General features: G+C 40.8%; 1 protein-coding gene across 2 annotated transcripts in view; it reads right to left on the bottom strand.

Moving 5' to 3' along the window:
* The window catches only part of CERT1 (ceramide transporter 1), an 81,957-nt gene extending 59,348 nt beyond the window's left edge, over window positions 1-22,609 (bottom strand). For both annotated transcript variants that reach the window (XM_083817992.1, XM_083817991.1), the window contains exons 1-2: window positions 22,302-22,609; window positions 18,754-18,888 (exon numbers count right to left, since the gene is read on the bottom strand). In XM_083817992.1, the coding sequence (XP_083674118.1) occupies window positions 18,754-18,888; window positions 22,302-22,397 (231 nt within the window). In that variant the 5' untranslated portion in view covers window positions 22,398-22,609. The remainder of the gene's footprint in view (window positions 1-18,753; window positions 18,889-22,301) is intronic.
* Between the last annotated feature and the right edge of the window lie 160 nt (window positions 22,610-22,769).

Here is a 22,769-nt window from a genome sequence, read left to right on the forward strand (position 1 = left end):
TTTGGTGCTGTTACATTCTCCTCGCTACTGAGCTCTGGACATACTTCCTTGGCTTCCCCCTCTTGCTATAAATGTTTTGTTTGCCCTAGTTGCATCTAGCAAAGACCATGAAGTATTACTCACCCATTGTCAGGTGTGCCCTTCATCCTGCTATCATCATCCCCTGACTAGCTTGAACCTCTCCTCACAGCTTGAGTTTTTCCTTTCCTCTCCCCTTCACTTTTTTCCAGTAGATCTCACCTTATTTCATTTACGTTTTTTTTTTTTCTGAAGGTCACTGCTCCTAGCTTAGTGTTCACTTTCCTCCATATACTCAGAAGTGATTATAGTGCTATAGCTCTCAGACAGCCACCTGACAAGACACTGGAGGGATAAAACAGGATAATTTTCATGTGTAACAAGCTAAGGACCCATGCTGATGGCAACATATGTCCTGCTGCCTTTTCACAATCAAGATAAAGCAAGGAAGAGAGGAATGTTTTAGTCACATGAGGAAGTAGAAAGCAAGGAGTCACAATCTACCCCCACAAACTAAAGCAGGGTGGAGAACTGATGCTCTCTCCTACCACCCTCCACCCCACCAGCAGCCTCAAGCAGCACACATACATAAATTGAGAGACCAGTGGGGAACAAATCCCAGACTAACATGACACTGAGCAGGAGCATTTAAAAACATTTAGAGAGTTTTTCCAAAGGTGAGTTTATCAGCCTTTACAAGACTGAGGCAGACACAGCCTGTGTATGCCAAGGGCTTGTTCGAGAGCCAGCATTTCAAAGAAAAATTCCTGAATCAATTTCATGCAAGAGTACACTACAAGAAATAGGCCTCCAGCATCCACAAATGTCCTTTTTGTATGCCTCCTAAGCTTTCTTCTGAGGCACCTGCAGAAAATTCTACTGAAATAAAAGCAGGTGAAAGAATTCAAGTATCCCTAGTCCTTCTGGGTAAAAACAACTGATACCAACTCTTAAATTCTGAACAAGCAAGGTCAATTTACACGAAGAAACGTTTACTTGGCTACAGTTACTGAGGAAGTCTGAAGCCAGCTCAGGTCTCATGAGTCATAGCTGACTGCACTGCCACAGGATTCTTCCTGCTACAGCTCTCGTTTGAGGTATTCATGAAACAAGCTTTGGAGCAGTATTTGCTTGAAAAATAGTGGTTCAAGTCCTTCAGGCAAATCACACAGAGAGGTTTAAGAGCTTTTATATACTTCGTAACCCTCAAGAACACACTGGTGGGGCACAGAATACCTAAATGAAGAAAATTTTGCTTGCTAGGCCAGCCTCTCTCACTACTTTACATTGTATTGTCTCTGCAGGAGGAAGCTGGAGGCAGTTCTAATAGATCCAACTCAAGTCTGCACATCACAGCTATCAACCTGCACTTCTGTGGTTATTCACACTGCAGATATAAAACTTACCTAAAGTGATTTGACTTAGGATTCCAAAGTTTTGTTTTTTTTTTTTTTTAAATTAAGAAATGCTAAACAGGGAACTAGAACATTAGGCAAAATACAGGCCTACAATAAGCGAGAATCACCACTCTCTAGGTCTCTCAAACAGTAACAACACTAGCATAAGCGTGATGTAAGTGCGAGGCAATGTTACCTGAGTGCTACTGCTGCTCAGTTGTTAACAAAGCAATGCCATATACTGCTATGGAGAAAACTGCAGCTTGCAATACACCAGTTATACTCTGAAATAATATATACAAACCTAGTAAAGACAAATGCAGTGCTTACCTAATTCAGCAATAAAAAAAACTTTTTACTACTGAAGTTGGACACAGTTTATTGTTTTTGTGATGGCAGTAAGTCATTTTTTCCACACAAGACCAAAAAAGAAAAAGTATAGTATAGCTGCACATTGATTCTGTCCACAATTAAATGTGTAAACCTGTTCTAGTGCTGTATATAATTCTTGATACTTCACTATATTCTTGAATTTGTAAATTCTAGTTTCAAGCCATATTCCAGAAAACTTCATAATGACAATATTCACATTCATTCTGCTAGAACACATTGCTTTTCTGTGGATTGCGTTATCACAGCCACATGACCTCACAGAAGAACCATATCTATACAAGAATAATTTTACAATGGAAGCAAATATTAAGTACTACCTGTTTTAGTCTCTCTAATAAAACTGTTGCAAAATTGTGAGTATTCCTTGCTTCAGGAAATGTATTTTTCTAAAGCAATGTCTTTTGTTTTACTTAAGTAAAAATACACTTAATTTTACTTATGTTTTACAAAATTCTTTTCGTGGAGAAAACTTGCGTGGGCTGAATGGCTCTGATATCATTTAGTTTTTAATCATTACCAAAGACCTTAGTGATAGGTTTGAGATAGAACATGAAACCTATTTTCATCTCTTCTCTTAGTACAGTTTAAAGCAAGTTAACAGAGCTTCTTATTCTTTTTCCATGGAGGAAGTTATCAGTAAAAAAAACAAAACGTTAATTGAAAATTGAGAAAGCAAATAAAACTGTTTTTTTGTAATCAAAGGTGTTTGCTTTTTTAAATAGCTATAATTTATGTGCCTTAAAACAGACTAAAGCTATTAAAACATTAATTCTCAGCTTCTAAAAACTAAGTCTCATTTAAGGAAAACTCACCTAGTATAAGATTCTTCTTCCTATATAAGTAGGATTTGAAATGTTTGGCTTATGTTCCATTGATTCAAACACTCTCAGCCATGCTCAGAGGCTTGTTATTTTTGGTGTCTCGGATCTGTATAGAAGCAAACCTCCGTATGATCACTTTTCTTCCATTTAGGAAGTGAGTTGAGTTAGTGCATATGGCCTTCCTCTGACGAGAAAGCATAAGAATACCACTCTGAAACCCTGATGCTGTATCTGCAAGCATCTTCACACTCACAAGCCTGAAAAAACCTTTAAAGGCAGTAGTCTCGACCAACTCCAAATTAAGTTTTCTAATAGAAGTGGACATGAGCAATTACGCCCTAGAAAATGACATGCAAGCCAGGCTATCACACTGATATCTGTCAGTTCAACAGGGCTGAATATACACTCTTTTCATGTGTGAACAGTGTTCCTTTCCTAAAAGGCAAGGTACCATCTATCCACCAGTTTATCTTTTTTTTCATTCCCATGAAATTCAGGAAGAAGGGTCCTTTCTGCATCATTCTGCAACTTCCTGAAATACTCCAGTTCCATAGTACCTGAACAAGCTACTGCTTCAGCCAGAGAAAAGATGTCAGAGCAGCTACCACATAAAATCTACATATCTGCATATATGTTCTCATAGGTCATTTGATAGGTTCCAGCCCTGCATGTATTCATTCAAGTGCCAGAACCCCCTCTATCCTCTCTCTAGCTTCCATCTAGATATACTCCAGGACAGTATCTGTAGGACAAGAAAGGATAGAGGAGTACTAGCAGTGTCAGAATACATTAAACTCCATCCAAGACCTGATGTTACTTTTGAAACAAACTTTAAAAGAATGACTTTGCACATAGGCAAGGGATGCTTCTCACAACAGGAGGTGGTGAAATGAACCAAGGAACAGACACATAGTTCATAACTTATGAAGTGGTGGACAAAACCACCACTTCGTGTTAAGAGAGAAGGCCCAGTATCTTATATATGATGAGCTACATAAATATGACACTGAGGACCTTAAGTAGCAGCTTATCTGATGCAACAGTAAGAGAGGAAGCTGGTGAAAGCAATGTAAAGTCAACAGGTAGCAGAATCAAATGAAGACTTTACCCGACCATTTTCTGTGGCTGTAGGCACAATAGTAGGCAGCACATATCAAAAATAAAAAACAACCAACATTGCAGTTTGAGAGATGAGACTAAAACCAAGATGAGTATTTTGACTGTTGGAACAAAATGAGTATGAGAATGTATCTGATTCCAGGAAGGAAAAGTTATCTGAACAGTTTCTATAGGTGCTTGTGTTTAAGTGCTATCAAAAAAAACCCACTAAAGTTAAAAGGTTACTTTAATTCCTTCAATCATCCAGCGTAAATTCTTAATTTTAAAAGTACACATGAAAACTACATTTCAGCTCCCATGTAAAAATCAGCATTTGGAATTTGCAAAGGCTGTGATTATTCAGCTAAAAAATAAAGTGGAAAACCTTAGCCAAGTTTCAAGAAGTGCACATCTTAAAATACTTTTTCTAAAGCATTTCATTCCATAATAGGTTCAAACTGCAGAGGAATTATATCCCATTCCCACAACATTTAAATTGATTGGAAACAATAACTTCTGAAAAAATATTGAACAGAAGATTGTGAGACGAACTAACAGATGTACATTTTTAAGGTTATAAATAATGAGTAGCACTTAATTATCAACCAAAAAATCTTTTCAGTTGAATCAATATCTGTTTCACCAATTAATCCTATGCTTGGTAAGAATTTTACCTGACAAGACAGGTCTAAAAACATGATCTGTCTTGTCCTATTAAATACTAATGAGAATTATTTTTGTCAACAATGTATTTCTCTCTGGAGTCACCACTCACTTTCCAGAACACAGTCTGAACAATGTTAGTCCAAATGGTCTTCTGGTTGTACTCTGTCTTGACACAATTTTCTCTGTACTAGCATCATCACTGTATTTTTCTTTAGACTCCTCTTCCTTACCTAAAGTTCAACTACATGCAGCAAAAGCCCTGCCTCTGCTTAAGAACAAACCTTGTCCCTTCCTGTGCTTTCAAAGAAGTATATTAGTCACAAGCTATGCCTATGACGACTTCCTAGATTATCATAGTGGGTTGACCTCGGCTGGCTGCCAGACCCCCACCTGGCTGTTCTCTCACTCCTCACCCTTAACAGGACAGGCACAGAAAATAAGATGAAAAGTTTGTGGGTCAAGACAGAAGAACGGGAGACAACTTACCAATCACCATCAAGGGCGAAACAGACTCAACTCTGGGAAAATAAATTTATATATTTAAACATAAACTAAGAATTAAAAGAGAGCCAATTAGATAGAACAAATAGTGCCAATTAAAAATAGAGTTGGATTGTAAGAAACTGATGAAACTGCAAATACCTTCCCCTGCACTACCCTTTCTCAGGTTCAGCTTCACTCCTGCATTACCAACTCTTCTGTTTCCTCTTCACTCACCCAGAAGAGCAGGGGGATGGGGTACGGGGTTTGTGGTCAGTCCACAACAGCATGTCTCTGCCATTACATCCTTTAGTGGGTGATACTGGTGATAGGAGGATGGTTGGACCAGATGATGTTGGAGGTCTTCTCCAACCTTAATGATTCTATGATTCCTCACACCTATCCCATGCAGGTCCTTCCCATGCGCTCTACCTTCCATCAGGGCAAATCCACCTACAGCAGCATGGGGTCCTCCCTAGGCTGCAATGTGGATATCTGCTCCCCCATCTTCCTCAACACGGGCTCTAAGGAAATACATGCTGCACCATGGTCTCCTCCACAGGTTACAGGGGAATCTCTGCCCTGGTGCATGGAGGACCTCCTCTTTCTCTGACATGTTTTGACAGGGTTGTTTCTCTCAGTTTTCTCGTACCTCTCATACACTGCTGCACAGCTTTTTTGCCCATTCCTTAATGGGCAACAGCAGTGTCTCTGACTGACAGAGTCCACTGGGGTCAGCTGGAAGCAGCTGTGGCCAGCACAGGGCAGCCCCCAGCCCCTCCTCACAGAGGACCCTGCAGCACCCATGTGGAGGTTTCACACTGACAGATAGCTAAGCTGTACCACACTGTTCTCTCACTCACCCTCCTCAAAAGAGAGGGGGAGGAAATATGAAAAACAGCTCACAGGGCTGAGATAAGGACAGGAAGATCACTCACCAATTATTGTCACAGGCAAAACATACTCAGCATAGGGAGATTCATGTAATTTATTGTCTATTGCTAACAGGTTAGAGCAGGGAGAACTCAAAACAAATTATAAACACTCTTCCCCCATCCACCCTCTTCTTCTACCTCCTCCCCCAGAGTGGCGCAGGGGAACAGGGACTGCGGTCAGTCCCTGACACTTCATCTCTGCTGCTCCCTTACAGTCACTCTGTGCCCCTGCTCCACGCGGGGTCCCTCCCACGGGATGCCGTCCTTCCCAAACTGAGCCTGCGGGGGCTGCCCACAGGCAGCAGCCCTCCAAGACCTGCTCCCACACGGCTCCGTACCACGGGGTCCATCCCCCAGGAGCAAACTGCTCCAGCACGGGTCCCCCACGGGCGGCAGCTCCCCCCAGACCCCTGCTCCTGCGTGGGCTCCTCTCCACGGGCTGCAGCTCCGGCCCGGGGCCTGCTCCTGCGGGGGCTCTCCATGGGCCGCAGCCTCCTCCAGGCCACATCCACCTGCTCCACCGGGGGCTCCTCCACGGGCTGCAGCGTGGAGATCTGCTCCGTGTGGGACCCGTGGGCTGCAGGGGGACAGCCTGCTCCACCAGGGGCCTCTCCACAGGCCGCAGGGGAACTGCTGCTGCCTGCCTGGAGCACCTCCTGCCCTCCTGCTGCACTGACCTGGGGGGCTGCAAGGCTGGTTCTCACCCCTCTCTCCCAAGCTGCTGTAGCACACCATTTTTCCCTTCCTTAAATCTGTTCTCCCAAAGGCCCAACCAGTGTCTCTCCCTGGCTCGGCTCTGGCCAGCAGCGGGTCCCTTCTGGAGCCGGCTCTGATCTGACATGGGGCAGCTGCTGGGCTCTGCTCATAGAGACCACCCTGCAGCACTTCCACAGCCAAAAGCTTGTCACACAAGCCCAATACACCCTTACCACTACCAAACACTGCCACACACCCCCAATACCATTATAAAGTTGTACCAGAATCCTTTTGTATTTAGGAGGTATTTTTGAAGGTATTTGGCTTAGTAATAACAAACATAAAAATTACTAAATAAAGTCATTACTTTAATTTTGCAAGATTTAAAAAAAATCATTAGATATCCTAGATGCAATTCTCAGGATGGAATTAACTTAGAGAAAGTGTTTTAAGACACTGTTCATCATATGTTTTATTCAAAATGTACTTAAAACCCAAGAGCTGTGGCAAGTACCACTTCATTTCATTGTGAAACTTTTTTCCTAAACCAAAATCCATGTAGATCCCTGAAACCCACTGAATTAGGGACAGACAAAAGACAAAATTCACAATACAAAATGCTAGTTTCATTTTCTGAATTCCAAAATCCGGGCAAGGCTTCACAGAAAAAAAAAGTCAACTAGAATGTGTCGTCTTTACTTGCTGTTTTTCTTAAAAAATAAGAACCCACTTTTTAGTTAAATTAGTGGTATTTTTACACAATATCTGAAGACAGAAGTGAGACATTTTATCTTTTTAATGTAGTAATGAACAAACTATTAGCTGTCCCGTGTTTTGCAGCCTACGACGACATTCTTTATTGTTTTGGCAGACAGAGCTTTCTCATAGTGGCACATTTGCACACAGAAAAAAAATCTTAGCAAGGAAACAGGTTTAGAAATATAACAGCCTATTAAATGTTTTTACATTCTTTGCTTCTTCCCAAATACTGCATTTAAAATCTTAGGTTAGGATAACTGCCTTTCAAATACGTAATAAACACTTTTAAAAATAATTATTTTGCCTTTCCAAAGCAAAGCAGAGGCCTGCTGCACCCATGAAAGTAGAAGAATACTAAAGGTAATTTAGTATTTGCTTGTTAGCACGCTATAAAAACTGTAATGTCAGCTTGGTTTAATCCATTGCAAAGAAGCCCTCTCATCTGAAAATCACCTTTTCAAGTCTGGAACAAGTATATCGTGTACGTGTTACCTTAGTAGTTAAACCACATTTTGAATTTCAAGCCTACAGTTCTCAGGAAAGAACCTGGTTAATCTGGTTTTCTGCACACCCGGCGTAAGGGTTCAGATAAAAGAGTAATCGTATTAAAAGTAATTTTTAGTAGGTTGTACGAACAACTATCCTATAGTCTTACAGCACCCATTTGGTTAGTATTTTACCCAGTATTTTCCTGTTAGTAACATGCAATTACTATGTAACATCAAGTCACGCTGTGTTGGTTTATAGGCAAACATGACTGATGCATGCTATTCCCAACTGCCTACGGAAAAAACAATGACTTGTGATAGGAATTAGACCAGAGAACCTAGTCCCCTGCAGATGGGATGCAGCCTGTGATGCTTCTAATGTACCTATTAGGCATAAAATATTTGCAATACCCACAGACATCGTGCATCAGCCATGGAAAAATATCAGAATTCTATTACCTGAAAAAAACCTCAACTTACAAATAATTTGAAATCACTGAGTTAAACTCATTAGGAATCTCATATACAGCAAGAAGCTAAGGAATTATTACTCAAGCAGGAAACAAGGCCACTTTATATTAACAATCAAATAACGCAGAAACTATGCATATTGCTTTTTTCAGTGGGACAATCAAATATAGGAACAGGAATCACATACACTGCTGCATCCCTAAATCCCTGATTTTGTATTAATTAACTATCTTTTTGTTACCTCATATTATATATTACAATGTGCAATGTATGATCGTAAAGCAATGCATACACTGGCAGCAGCAAAAGTCCAGTACGGATTTCACAAGAAAACTGAGGCAACACCCACACAGAATGCTCTACCTTAACAGAAAAGCCATGCTTGCAGCAGTACTGTTGTGCCAGAGAGTACAGCATCTTGGACTCAGATTCCTGGTGATGGAAATGGAATCTTCCCATCCTATGAAAGCTGGGGGGGTTGCAGCTTAAGCAGAGGCCTGCCATACCCGTGAAAGCAGCACACTATGCAGACTTTAAGATTTAGCTTATTTTGAATCCAAACATAACAAATTCAATACTATTCAATACAACCATATATACTTTTCTATAAACGCACTATTACCATTATTAGCAATAGGCCACAGGTGTTATGCAAGGCCCCAGTCCAGATCTGCTAGGCTTATCATCAACTCATGCAAACTCATTCTGTGAACTAGGGCTTGGTACCAGGTGCCTCTTATTAGGACTGTACAGTTTCAACACTAGATAACAAAGGCTTTGAAAACAGGAGCACATACTAAAAGCAGTGGCTGCATGAACCATAGACAACTCATTAATGGTCAATTACTGTCAGAGAGAAAGTGCATCCTCCAGGACTGGGAAGACTGCTTTTGCTCTAAGTAGCAGCAGCTACACGGGGGTGTGGGGTGAACACCAGAACTGATGAGCAACAGGGAGTCACCTTCTGCAGCATGGGAAAGTCACATGCTGCAACCCCTGGAGCAGGAATCATCTAGAAAGTCAATGATTTTACAAAGAGATCCCAAACTAGGAGGTGGTTGAAGATGCCTACTTCAATTCAGTGTCTGTCCTCCCTGTCACACCCCACCCCAGTCCCTCTCCCCTTTATTAAGGAACTCTCCCATGGGGTCACCTTGATCTCAACCACGAGGACCATCAAGAATCATAGAATCATTTAGGTTGGAAAAGACCTCTAAGATATCTAGTCCAACCTTTAAGAACAAAGATGTCAGACTAGCTACATGTTATTGGCTTCATGGTACTGCATACTTACAAGTAATCTAGGATATAATTATTAAAAACTGACTACTCTGAATACATAATGATAATGGTTAGTATGTAATAACTAATGTATAGTGATAATTAACAATGTGTAAGAATTATAAGCACAGATCGTGTTGCTAATGAACATCAGCCTAAACGTTTTTGTTCTGAAGTTTAAAACTGACCTTATTTGTCAGCCTAAACTCTTCCATCTCAGTTATCTTGAATGCAATTGTGTATGTGTATCAAGGAATTAATGTACATATCCACATACACACATGCATTTCGTTTTTAATCAATTTTTCTCCTGCAACTCAAAATAAAGCTTTAAGTATATATTAGACAAGTCACAAAACAACCTGGGTTCTTAAGTGCTTTGAGACTTGGGGTGGCAAATTCTGTTCAACCACTCCTCGTAACTGGGGAGTGATGGACTTAAATGAGAGGAAAAACATGCCAAACAGACTAAGGAGTGGCTGAAGCCTGACAGATTTGATCTAAACCACATTGATTAGAATTTGTGAGTAACAGTAAAAGCAGTTACTGAAGTTTGTCTAAAAGAGGAGGCAAAAAGATGAACTTGAAGAAGCAGAACCAACACTAATTAAGTCATCTGTGAAGAATTATTTTGTGTGTATGAACAGAGGCAAAAAGCTAGTGAGTTAGCAACTTTAAGAGGCAGCAAAACATTGTGCAGCAGCACACTGGTAGACTAAGTGAGTATTCTGACCCTTTTACATGGCATTCCAGGAATGTGTATCAGAAAGTGAGGATTGCACAAATCCACAGCAGAGATGTTAAAAATGCTATTAATGGCTGTCACAAGACAGATAATCAACAGCAGGTTGCATAGCAGGACAGTTGAGCAACCCTAAGCCCCTGGAGGGGAGGTGACACATGAACCAACTGTAACCACTAACTAAATTAACTATAAATCAATCTCATGAAGACAAAGATTCATATTGAGCAAGAGTATGGATTAGAAACAATAAGGAAAAAATTCTGAATAATAAAACTGTAGCAATAATACCAAATGCAAGCAATGGATTGTTTAATGGTACAGCATCTGCAAGAACAGTTCAACAGCATGAAAATGCTCAGATATAACCCATGGGCAGGAATTATGATCCTGAATTAGATGTCAAATCATGAACACTTAAAACTTAATTCTCTTAATAAAGAAAAAACTCAAGGGGAGGAACAATATTCTAATTTACAATAAAAAGTTGACAGAAGTACTGTTGGATTACAGCCCCAGTTTCAAGCGTGTGGTAACATGATTACATTTAAGTACTAAAGAAGAATTACTCAGCAACGTTGGGCAATCCTAAAATATTTGGCTATTTACTACACATTAGAGACCCCAACCCCTCATTCATTATGGAATTCTTCATCATAATATAAACAGTTTCATTTAAACTGAATTGGATGCTTATTTTTCCACTTCTGACTTAATTCCCTCAATACATACTACAGAAGAAGCCTTCTATTTTTTTTTTATTTTTTTTTTTATCCACAACACCCAAATAATTGCTTTTTGATTGCCAAGAATTGGTTGCACTTTCATAAACATACGGCAACATTCTGACATTTTCACTTTGAACATCAACCTATCCATTGCTGGTTCAGATTGAAAGACTGTCTGATTCATATACACGTTCATACAGAGAATGGAAATGCTAAAAATAACTGCTTGGGAGAATCCCATAACCCAAGAAACATCTGCCTGCTGCACCAACACCCAGTATCATCATCTCCTAGGCATCAACCTTTCTCTCCATTACTCTTCTACTGCTCTTTGGTATTTTCCTCTCCAAAATACAATTGCATCAGGCCTTTCTAATATGAGTATGTATTCCTGACTGCATGTGGCTCTGTAAGGCTTTCTGGACATGCTGCATGGAATCTCCATCAACACTTCTCCACCAGCAACTTGAGATCTTCCACCAAACCAGAAGTAACAATTTGATTATTTAAGGTACAAACCAAAGTCTAAAAGTACTAATTGCCTTGTGTCTTAAATAACCCCCTATCTAGTTACAGCTTATACTCTATGCCTTTGTTTACTTGGGTCATCTTTTTAGCAAAGACTATGGCTGAGGAAGCACTTTATCAAGTTACAGAAAATGAATTAATTAAATGCACATCACTTCATACTAAGACTGTTTTCCAGCCTCGGACAGCTGGAAACAAATTAATGTATTTTTATGCAATTGGCAATTATTACAAATTTACTGCTACGGTATTTCTGCCTAGGGCACCAATTTATATATTAGCTTTTTTTTTACAAAAGCTTTCACCAGCTGAAATCTATCATTTTACACACAACTTCACTAGCAGCTGACTGAAACCTATCAGCAGATAAAAGCCATAATTACATTATTCTTCTTTTATCATATGCAGCTCTGTTGGCAGGATCAAAGTTCAGAGCAGTAGCTAGAAAAATCTGAAGTTTACCTGCATTTTTCCTCCAAGTGGATCCACTTTTATATGCTATCATTCCAACAGCTTCCAGAACACTGTTACATTTCATGTTTTATACAATTTAAAAGAAACAGCACTGTACTGTTAATGTCATGGTAACCTTTTGACAGTACTTTGCAATATATGATATGTAAAAGTACTTTAAGCAATACTATTTGCTTTGCACTGACATTTCCTTCAAGTAAAAAAATCTATTTTAAATATTAAGTATTTGTAGTTCAAAATTTGTTTAAAAGCTCCCACAGAAAGCTTCTCTATCTGTTTAAGATAAATGTTTGAAGCGTACTCTGTAAATTTGTCAATCTATTTTTAAAACCCTGTGCTTCCGCTCACAAGTGTCCAATTATTAATGGTGGCCAACATTATACTATACTTAAACCAAATAAAATGCTAATCAAAGGGTGACTATTCAGCTTACAATATCTTTTTAAAAGGCACGGATTTTATTTATTATTAGAGGCTGATTACTGGAAAGAACAATCTCACTTTCTTCAGAATGTGTGTCAGGAAAGCAGCTTAAAATTGGAAGCTGCCAGTTTAGCTCTGATGTAACTAAACTGTAACTAAAACATGTTTATTTTGCCTCTACTTTATAACATGAATATGTACTAAGTTCTTTACAATAGCAATTTATTGTTATTCAGGAAATAAGAGCTAAGACTATTCACAAGTTGAATTGGCAACCAAATTTGTACCAACCAAATACGCTGTCTTTCAGGTAGACTTCAGTTTCTATCTTCTTGTCTGCCCCTAGCTGCAGATACCCACAAGCAAGAGAAGTCAAAAAAATCTACTCTTTTGGAAGTCCATTCAGAAGAGGAATGACTTGCAATTTGTATATTAATGTAAAACAATTACTTGCCTTCGCTAAGCAACAGTTTCTCCTAATCATTGTTTCTGGAAACAAACTAGTTCACTGAAAATACCTTCACTATTCACACTGCATTCATTTGTCAATCCTAGTTGAGGCATTTGCTACAGAACTACCTAAATGTCTCTTTGCAACAGAACAAAATGTTCTTAAAGTCAGATAGCCAATAGCATATTTCCATTAAGATTTTGACATGAGCGTGTATCATCTCATTATAACCAAAAAACAAACATTGCATCAGTTATTACATCTTGTTTAAGCTACCAAATTAGAAATCAAAACGTTTTTCTGCATCAGTAACACAGAAAGTAAAATAAATTGAAGACTAACCACTGGATTAGAACAATATCACAGGTATGAGTCCTGTCTGAAGAAGAGCTCAAACTCACAGTGGAAAGTAAGTTTTTGAACTCTTCGTGCACGGATAGTTACCTCTAGAGAGGAAAAAAAGTGCACACAAGAATAAGCATTCTTAAAAGCTGTCAAACATGACATTTAAGTGTTTTTTAAGATTCACCATACAGATCTCTATATATTTCTCCCAAAGGACCATCAAGTCCTTTAAGGAAAACTGTAGAACTCGTGAGATATACATTAATATTAAGAATTTGCAAACAGGTTTGAAAATATATGAAATATATATTACCACCAGGATTGAATTAGTGCTGGCCTTTCTGTGAAACTGTCTGGAGCTGGGCAGGTACAGCAGATGACCTCCAGAGGTCTCTTCCACCTTAAGCTATTCTACACATACTAGGTTACTTCTTGATACATCATGTCATCACTGCGTGAGTTGGTATAAATACTTCTATTCAAAAGCAGCGATGGCACCATCAGGATAAACACAGTAATCAAGGGAAAAATACTACAATGTGAAAGGCAAATTTTACTGGAAGTTGGATTTCCAAACTTACAAAGCATTTGTGTGTTTTCAGTGACAGACCCTGGCCCTTTCCAACTCCAAAGCCGAATCCCACAGATCCACCTCTACAGGCATGCCATCAACACCCACTCCTAACCATCTGCACAGAAGTCTTCATTGAAAGCTTGACTTTAGGAATGAAAGAACTATAAGGTTTTATGGTAATGAAGGATATCTTTAATAAATACCACCTGACAATCAACTGCAGCAGTATTTTAGAATCACAGAATATCCCATGTTGCAAGGGACACACAAGGATCAATTCCAGTTGCTGGCTCTAAACAAGACCACCCAAAAATAAAACCATATGTCTGAGAACGTTGTTCAAACACTTCTGGAACTCTGGCAGCTTTGGTACTGTCACAACTGCCCTGGGGAGCCTGTCCCAGTGCCCGACCACCCTCTGGGTGCAGAACTTTTCCCTAACACCCAGCCTGACCCTCCCCTGTCCCAGCCCCACGCCGTTCCCTCGGGTCCTGTCGCTGTCCCCAGAGAGCAGAGCTCAGCGCCTGCCCCTCCGCTCCCCTCGTGAGGGAGCTGCAGGCCGCCATGAGGCCTCCCCTCAGCCTGCTCTGCTCTGGGCTGAGCAAACCAAGGGACCTCAGCCGCTCCTCATTTGTCTTCCCCTCCAGACTCTTCACCATCCTCATAGCTCTCCTTTGGACACTCTCTAACAGTTTTATGTCCTTTTGGCATTGTGTCACACAGTACTTGAGGTGAGGCCGCACAGCACAGAGCAGAGCAGGACAATCCCTTCCCCCGACCAGCTGGCAGTGCTGGGCCTGATGCACCCCAGGGTAGGGCTGGCCCTCCTGGCTGCCAGGGCACACTGCTGGCTCGTGTTCAGCTTGCTCTCGACCAGAACCCCAGATCCCTTTCTTTTAGGCTGCTCTCCAGCCTCTTGTCCCCCAGTCTGGGCATATAGCCAGGGTTGCCCCATCCCAGGTACAGAATCTGGCACATGCACTTGTAAAATTTCATGCAGTTGTTGACTGCCCAGCCCTTTAACCTGTCAAGATCCATCTGCAAGGCCTCTTGACCCCTGAAGGAGTCAACAGCCCCTCCCAATTTAATGTCATCTGCAAACTTCCTCAGTATACCTTCAAGTCCTGCATCCAAGTCACTTACGAAAACACTGAAGAGAACTGGCCCTAAAATAGAGCCCTGGGGAACCCCATAGTGACTGACAGCCAGCCTGATGTAACTGCATTTACTGTAACTCCTTGATCCTGATCTATCAGCCAATTGTTCATCCCTTTAGGATGTCCAGGATAGAGTAATAGAACAAAAGTTAAGTCTGCATGTATATCAGCCTTTTATACTACTCAGGATTTCTCAAGCCTTAACCACATAACAGAACTCTTGAGCTCAAGCCTCCGCTCTGTTATAAATCAGCTGAATACCTTCAATGTTTTTCATTATCTGACTGAAAACAAATCAGCATCAGCTATTGACTTTCACTTTCCTCTCTTATAACTTCATGTACATGGCTAATTCTTGACAGTTCTTTACTTAATGTGATCCAGTGAGTGTACTTTGAATACTTGTCCTTTGGTCTCCTATTTCTGAGGAGTCAACTCTAAGTTTCAGCAGTTAATATTGACAGTAGCCCAATTAAATCCCATGTTTCCATCGAATTGGAGACCACTGCCACAGAAACATATCAGTTGTGGAAGGGTGACATTATAATTCTACACTTAAAATACTTGAAGTTATTTCAGTGAGCCGATTTAACAAGTATTCCTCTCATTAAATAAAGAGGAAAGAAACAAGTGTCATCTTATAAAACATCCCTGTAGAATTATCTATCAATCTCTGCATCTCTGCCCAATGTGATAGGAATGAAAAAAGAAGACAAGAAGGGACTGTGGCTTTCTGAATACAAATTTAATGTCTCATAATTAATACTATGACTAATCATTACGGTAATCTTAATTTCTGAAAATACAGCAAGACTACGCAGTGACAGCAGCTTTCTGTTTATGCTTATACATCAACAAAAACGCATACATTATATGCTACTAGCAGCAATAAGTACTGATCAAAAATCTTTATGTCCCCAGCTGAAACCAAATATGTGCACACCTAATATGAACACCTAAAAGAAAGCTTTGTAAGAATCCAAGCCTCCTTTCCTACAAGGAAATATTATAGACATCAACACCATACAATACCACCCTGTCTGGCTTTACACTAAAGAAAAGCTTCTTGTAATACACCAGGTTAGGAGGGAGACAGTTATTGTGCCTGACTCTGGATCAGCAAGATCAATGAAAACTAAATTTACAGCACAGTTAAGAGACTGTAGAAAAAAATATTCAGGCATTAAATGCATTCTAACGATCTTACAATGTTAAGATATTATAAGGACATAGAAGTAAAGATTAACTACATACTACAGGAAGAATATTCTAAACATTTATCTTTGAGCATAATTCTTTTTCTACTATTAAAAGCTGATTAGAAAAAAACCCACCTACTATCTTTGCTACCAAACACTTATTAAACCAGAAGCATTCATTCCAAAACTTTGGCCCAGATGAAGAGCTTCAAAAAAAAAAGTGTTTTATGACAATTTCAGAAGTAAATTTCTACATCCTCGAGAGGCAAGAAGCAATCTACTAGTATTTCTGAACCTCGAGTACTTAAGCAGTAATCACTAACTGCAGCTACAAGTAATTAACAGAAGTTTACCAAGTTTCAGAGATGCCATTTCAAGCCACAATGAAACTTAAGTGTCAAATACCCCTCAAAATACATGATCCTTAATGAAAACTGAACTAAAATATCACATTAACTTTTAGAACTGTACCCGCGTTTTGTTCTTTCCCCAACATCATTTTTTTCTGTATACTCAAGAAGCTCAAGAACTGAAAAAAACACAGTGATTCAACTCCAAGAAACGTCAGACAGAAGACAGAAAAAAGCCATCTATCTGTAAGAGTTTCAGTGTTACACACTTCCTAATCAGAACATAAGATGTTCCTGAACTTCCCATCACAAAGTGCAATATACAGAAACATTCCAGCAGCAATGTCAGCATTGCTATAATCTCTCACTCCACTACCAGAACTGGAATTCAAGCTACTGAGATATGCTCTAAAACATTCTTCTAGACCTCTGTTGGTCCAACTCTTTGCCACCACTTTCCTATTTCTGCCTGGCAGATATATTAAGCCTCTCGCAAGCGAACACAAGACTTTTATGGAGCTCCTGATCAGAGGCTGATACTACTAGACTGCCACAAGTATATTCAAACAAGTATGTGTAAAGACTGCTGTTATGCATTGAACATTCCTAAATAAGTCAAATCTTGAGCAAATTTAGAAGTTTAAGCAGTTTAAGAAAGATTTTTAAAAAAAGTCAGGTAATCTCTTCTACTTTTTAGGTAACTACAACACCTGTCATATATCTAAATATAAAAATCTGCTTTCCAAAAAAATCTTCTTCCAAAAATGCACTGTTCATGTAATCAATCTATCCACGTGTTTTTTCAAGCCAATCTTTTCTGAAATTATAAAACTATTTGTAAACTGGAGATTAAGAAAACATCTCCATTGTCATCCTCGATTCATCTTGAAAACACGTTTGGTAGAATACGGTTAAATACTATTGCTCTTGTATGCTTATGTGTTACATAGAAGAAAGTAGAAGTCCAGAGGAGGGCCACAAAGATCAGAGGGAAACCTCTCATATGAAGAAGGCTTGAGAGAGCTGGGTGTGCGTGTTTTCTGTTATATACCTGGACCTTTTAAGAGTAACAGAAAAGCTACAGCATGATTTTTAGCAAGGATTAATTGAATATATATAATTCTGAAAACTGCAAAAAGCAGATTTTTTTTTCTTTATCTTCTAAGGCCACTTCATCATTTTGAAATTTCATTTGTACGTTCTCCGTTATCGGCATAATACTGTATCTCCAAGCATTAGGCAGAAACAGCAACAAATATCACACTTCTTTGTTCAGAGGAAGAAGTGGTAGAACATTTTCTTTAGGAAATGTTATTCAGGTTCAGAAAGTCAGAAGTCAAAGAAATACTACTCTCTCTTTCCAACACAAAGTGTAAGGCCTTTGTGATGGATGCGACCTCCTTTGGTAAGTTGTTCCTGTGTCATAGACTGACTCCTTGCAAAACAGTGCCTCTTCCACAGACAAATTGTACCCCTGTGCACAGAAACCTTGAGCGTAATAGATGAAAAGCTGCGTACTGCAATCTCCAATGAAAACAGCCTGTTTTCTTATTAGGAACTCTCCACCCTGCTCCACAGTGTTGCACTGATATCACTAACTTAATGTTAAATGACCTAATAGAATTATTTGCTGTACTCCTACTTGCTTTTGCTAAACATTAGCCTATAACCACAGTAACACCCTGTTGTGGTTTAACCCGGTCGGCAGCTAAGCACCACACAGCCGTTCGCTCACCCTCCCCCCTCCCTCTCTGGGATGGGGGAGAGAAATGGAAAAGTGAAGCCTGTGGGTTGAGATAGAGACAGTTTATTAGGACAGGAAAATAATGATAATAATGATAATAGTACTACTACTAATAATGTGTACAAAACAAGTGATGCACAATGCAATTGCTTACTACCCGCTGACCGATGCCCCGCCAATCCCCGAGCAACCGGCCCCCCCACCCCGGCCAGCCACCCCTATATATTGTTTAGCATGACGTCAGATGGTATGGAATACCCCTTTGGCCAGCTGTCCTGGGTCTGTCCCCTCCCAGCTCCTGCTGCACCCCCAGCCTGCCCGCTGGCAGGACAGAGCGAGAAGCTGAAAAGTCCTTGGCTTAGCGTAAGCACTGCTCTGCAACAATTAAAACATCAGGGTGTTATCAACACTCTTCTGATACTAATCCAAAACATAGCATCCTACCAGTATTAGGAGGAAAATTAACTCTATCCTAGCTGAAAACAGGACACACCCCTAAAACATGAAAAGATGGCAATATTGGAATAGTACTTACTGTAATCACAGCCTTGCTCAGACAGATAGAGCCTCTGCAGCCATATTCTGTTTCATCTTCAGACTTGTAATAACTGAGTGTGTTGCTTTTCAGAACTACCCATCGATCTTGCCACCCATGAATATAGTTGGTCCACTGTAAAATAAATAAATAAATAAATAAAAGATCTGCTAGTAGAAGAATAACAATAAAAGAATTTTGTTGATATTTTAGGCTTTTAAGTACCAGGAGGAAAAAGTTTGTAAAAAGTGTTTTTTTTTTTTTAAAAAAAAGTTTTTCCCAATTGAGAACATTCTTCTTCTGCTCAGAGCTCTTAAAAAATCTCTTTTGCAAACCGCTGAAGTAAGGTGCTAAAAAACAGTTGTTTCAAAAGAACAGTAAGATAACAGGTGTCTCGGTTGCAACACTGTTGCCAAGGCCACTTAAATAAAGGTATCAAACACACTGATAACACATTGTGGAAGGGGGGAGGGGGAAAACCAAACATTAACCACTAAGCTCAATTTAGCCATCTGACTTGAAATTTGAATTAGACAAAAAGAAACTCAAGTAGAACATGGAAAGAATTCTTTTATATACAATGTAATTTCTACCAAACTGATTCTTATGAAGTTTCTAATTATTTTCATGTAAACGCATATGTACCATTATCCCACCAGTATAGCGTATAACTATTATAGTGTCTAGAGTAATCAGTTCTTTATCAATTCAATACTGCCTGCAGATATTGCTTTAGGTTTTAGTTCCATAACCATTAACCATTCCATAACCATTCCCTAAACATTAGGATGATAAGTGCTTGTCAGCAGACATCCAATCATCCTGATACTAAGATTTTTCTAGGGACTAGACATTCATATATGCAATGAAATTTATATTCCAGGAACAAGTCCTGGACTCATCATACAAAGATCTACTTACAAGTGATTAATAAAGTCCTGATTATTAGTACATTATATTTGCTACTGCTTCCCAACACAACTTCCAAACTGCACCCTGTAGAAGCATACAGCACTGAGAGTATCACAACTGTTCTGTAACTCTGGTCTTCAATCACAGGGCAAAAAATAACAAATTAGGTAATAATGCAAACAGGAAAACAAAAGCATTGAGAACAATTTTATCATGTAAGCATTTCAACATATTCACGACAACCGTTCTCTGACAAGAGCTCTGAGAAGCAAGATTAAAACATCTTTTTTTACCTTTAATTCTAACCACTACACACCATTTTGTAATATATTAACAGGGAGGGGGAGCAAGTGGATTAATGGGCAAATTTCTACATTATACTACATGTTAGTTAACGCATGTCCCATAACTGCATGTTAACTCTAATAAATAACAGGACCGCTAAGTGCTAAGAAGAAGAAACAATCACCTGAGAAATTCCTAACCATTTTCAAGCACAGTTAAGACCTACATTTGCTCGCCAAAGATAAAGCCTTTTACAATCTCCTAATATATCATATTGCTGAGTTCAGTATCTCTCAAAGAATGCCTCAGCTGAGCTTAGTACAGGAACTGGCAACACCAGCCATCACTGGAGGTATATTAGCACTTGCTGACTTCCTCTCTTCTGCTCTCTTATATTCCCTACTCCTACCAGACGTAAAATACAGAGTCCAAAGTCATCTTGGGCAAAAGAGCAAGGGACAGGGAGGAAAGGACCTTTCCTTCTTTGACACAGTTAAGTGAGGTAAATATAGCAGTCAGTGTTACATTTGCTGCTGCAATCAACATTTGCTGTTGCAATCGAAATGTCACACGAATGAAAAGACTCCTTGAAGTATACTTGGTAGAAAAAAAGATTTTGGCAAACAAACGACCACTGGTTAAAGCATGTGGATTCTTGTGCATCAAGACATTTCCATGTCAAAGTTCTTTGGATCCACCTTAAAACTGTAAGCAGGAAATACAATGGAAAAAAAAAAAAACTAGAGTTCTTAAACATTTAAAGAGACTGGGAAAACTTACTTACAATAAGCTTCTCTTACCAAATTATTCCCTGTTCTTCAAAGCCTTCTCTCTTTACCAAAGGCAGAACAGCTGAAACACTACTAAGCATACAGAGAGCTGCTGCATACTTTCATTGATTTACAATGTAATTATAGACAGTAAGTTTTTAAAAACAAACATATGCTTAGTAGTAAGTTTGAAATGGTACCATTTCATTTTAATTAGTTCATCTCAGGTATTACTGAGGCATCAACAAAAGGTAAAATTATCCCTCAATATTCACTGCAACAGGTTTCACCACTCTTGAATGCATGACACACATGACTGTATGACGAGATTACATCCTGTGTTCTCACAGTAAAGGCACCATCAGCTACTCTCCACATAATCAACTAGAAACATATAAAGCTTGCGCATATGTATGTTACAAATTTACAAAGAGGCCATGGCTTCACCTGTTACTCCAGTAAAGAACAGCAACCAAACTCAATAAAGCAATTAATCTGCCAAAATCAAAATTAACTGCACCCCACAAACATTAGTTTCCAATGGTGAGAATCATCTAATCAAAAGAAAGCTTCGTAAAGAAAAAAACCTACACTACTAAACCAAAACATCGCATTTTATCTGGGTTAACACCTCAAGTCTGCCTCGTCTTCTCCCTCCCCATCCACTAGAGATGATGAGATCTCACAGATGAGAGCCACGGCCTTTCCTTTCTCCTAGCCATTGCTCCCATCTCTGGGTTTCAGAACATTTCCAGACTGGAAGGATTTCACAGAGTCTCCCACAAAAAGCGGAGAACTGGCCTTGTTATGACCGTTTTCTCAGCACCCAGGGCCGGTTTATGATCCCAGAATCCCATGACCTGCGCGTTCTGCACAGGCTGGTTCCTGCCCTCACCACACAGGACGGGAAAGAAATTCAAAACATAGCGGTTTAATTCTAAAGGTATTTAATTGTTATTATGAGGGTATTTTCTGAAAAGAAAAAAAAAAAAGCAAAGAAATTTTTGCTTTCAATCTTATTAATTCCACGCACAACTTTAAAATTGTCCCCCAAATAAAATTTCCCAGTATCACCCAACGCATACTTGCAAGTCATCTCATTTTCAGCGATAAAAGGACCAAAAAAAAAAATAAATAGCAGCGCTTATACTTAAAAAGGGAAACGAGCCCTAGTGCCATTTTCCTTCCTCTCCTCCCCACCTCCCGTACCTCTGGCTGCAGGGGCATTTCACTGCGCCGTTCTGACACTTGGGCTGAAGGTTGCGCCGCTGCCCTCGGGGGCTGCGGGGAAGGCAGCGGGGAGCCCCGGCCAGGAGGGGACACCCGGGGGTGGGGGGGGGCGAAACTCGCTCCGAGGAGGAAGGGGGGCGGCTCGGCCGCCTTCCCCACCCGCCCGGCCGGGGCCGAGGCCGCGCCAGCGCCTCCCGGGGGGGGCTCCCGAGCCGCCGCCAGGCTCCGCGGCCGGCGGTGGGAGCCTCGTCCCGGTGCTCGTCGCCCTCCTCCTCCTCCTCCTCCTCCTCCTGCCCGCGAGCTGCCGGGCTCCGCCGCCGGCGGGGCGAGGAAGCCGGGGGAGCGCCTTACCTTGCTGAGCACCCCGCAGAGCTCAACAGGCAGCCCGAGCTCGGTCTCGGGGTCCTCCTCGGAGCCGGAGGAATTCCAGCTCTGGTTGTCCGACATGGAGACCCCAGCCGCAACCACCGCCGAGCAGGGAACAGCCGAGCGGCCCCCGCCCACCGCAGCCTCGGCGTCCTCCAGCCCCAACGGACGAGACGCGGAGGCTCCGGGCTCTTCCCCCCACCCACCCCCCACCCCTCACCACCAACCCTCAGCGCAGCTCCGCGGCCCCGGCCCGCGGCAGGAGCCACAACATAGAGGTGGCGAACGGAGGCGGGGCGAGCGCGCGCCCGCCCGCCGCTCACTCCACCCAGAGCGCTGCCGCCGCCATCTTAGGGAGGCGGGTGCGCGCTGCCACTCCTCGCCAGCCCCTCCCCTCGCCCTCCCTCCCAGCCCCGCGCGCGGCCTGCCGGGAGTTGTAGTTCCCCCCCTCCC

This window comes from Anser anser (genome assembly GCF_964211835.1).
Source record: "Anser anser genome assembly, chromosome: Z".
NCBI lineage: Eukaryota > Metazoa > Chordata > Aves > Anseriformes > Anatidae > Anser > Anser anser.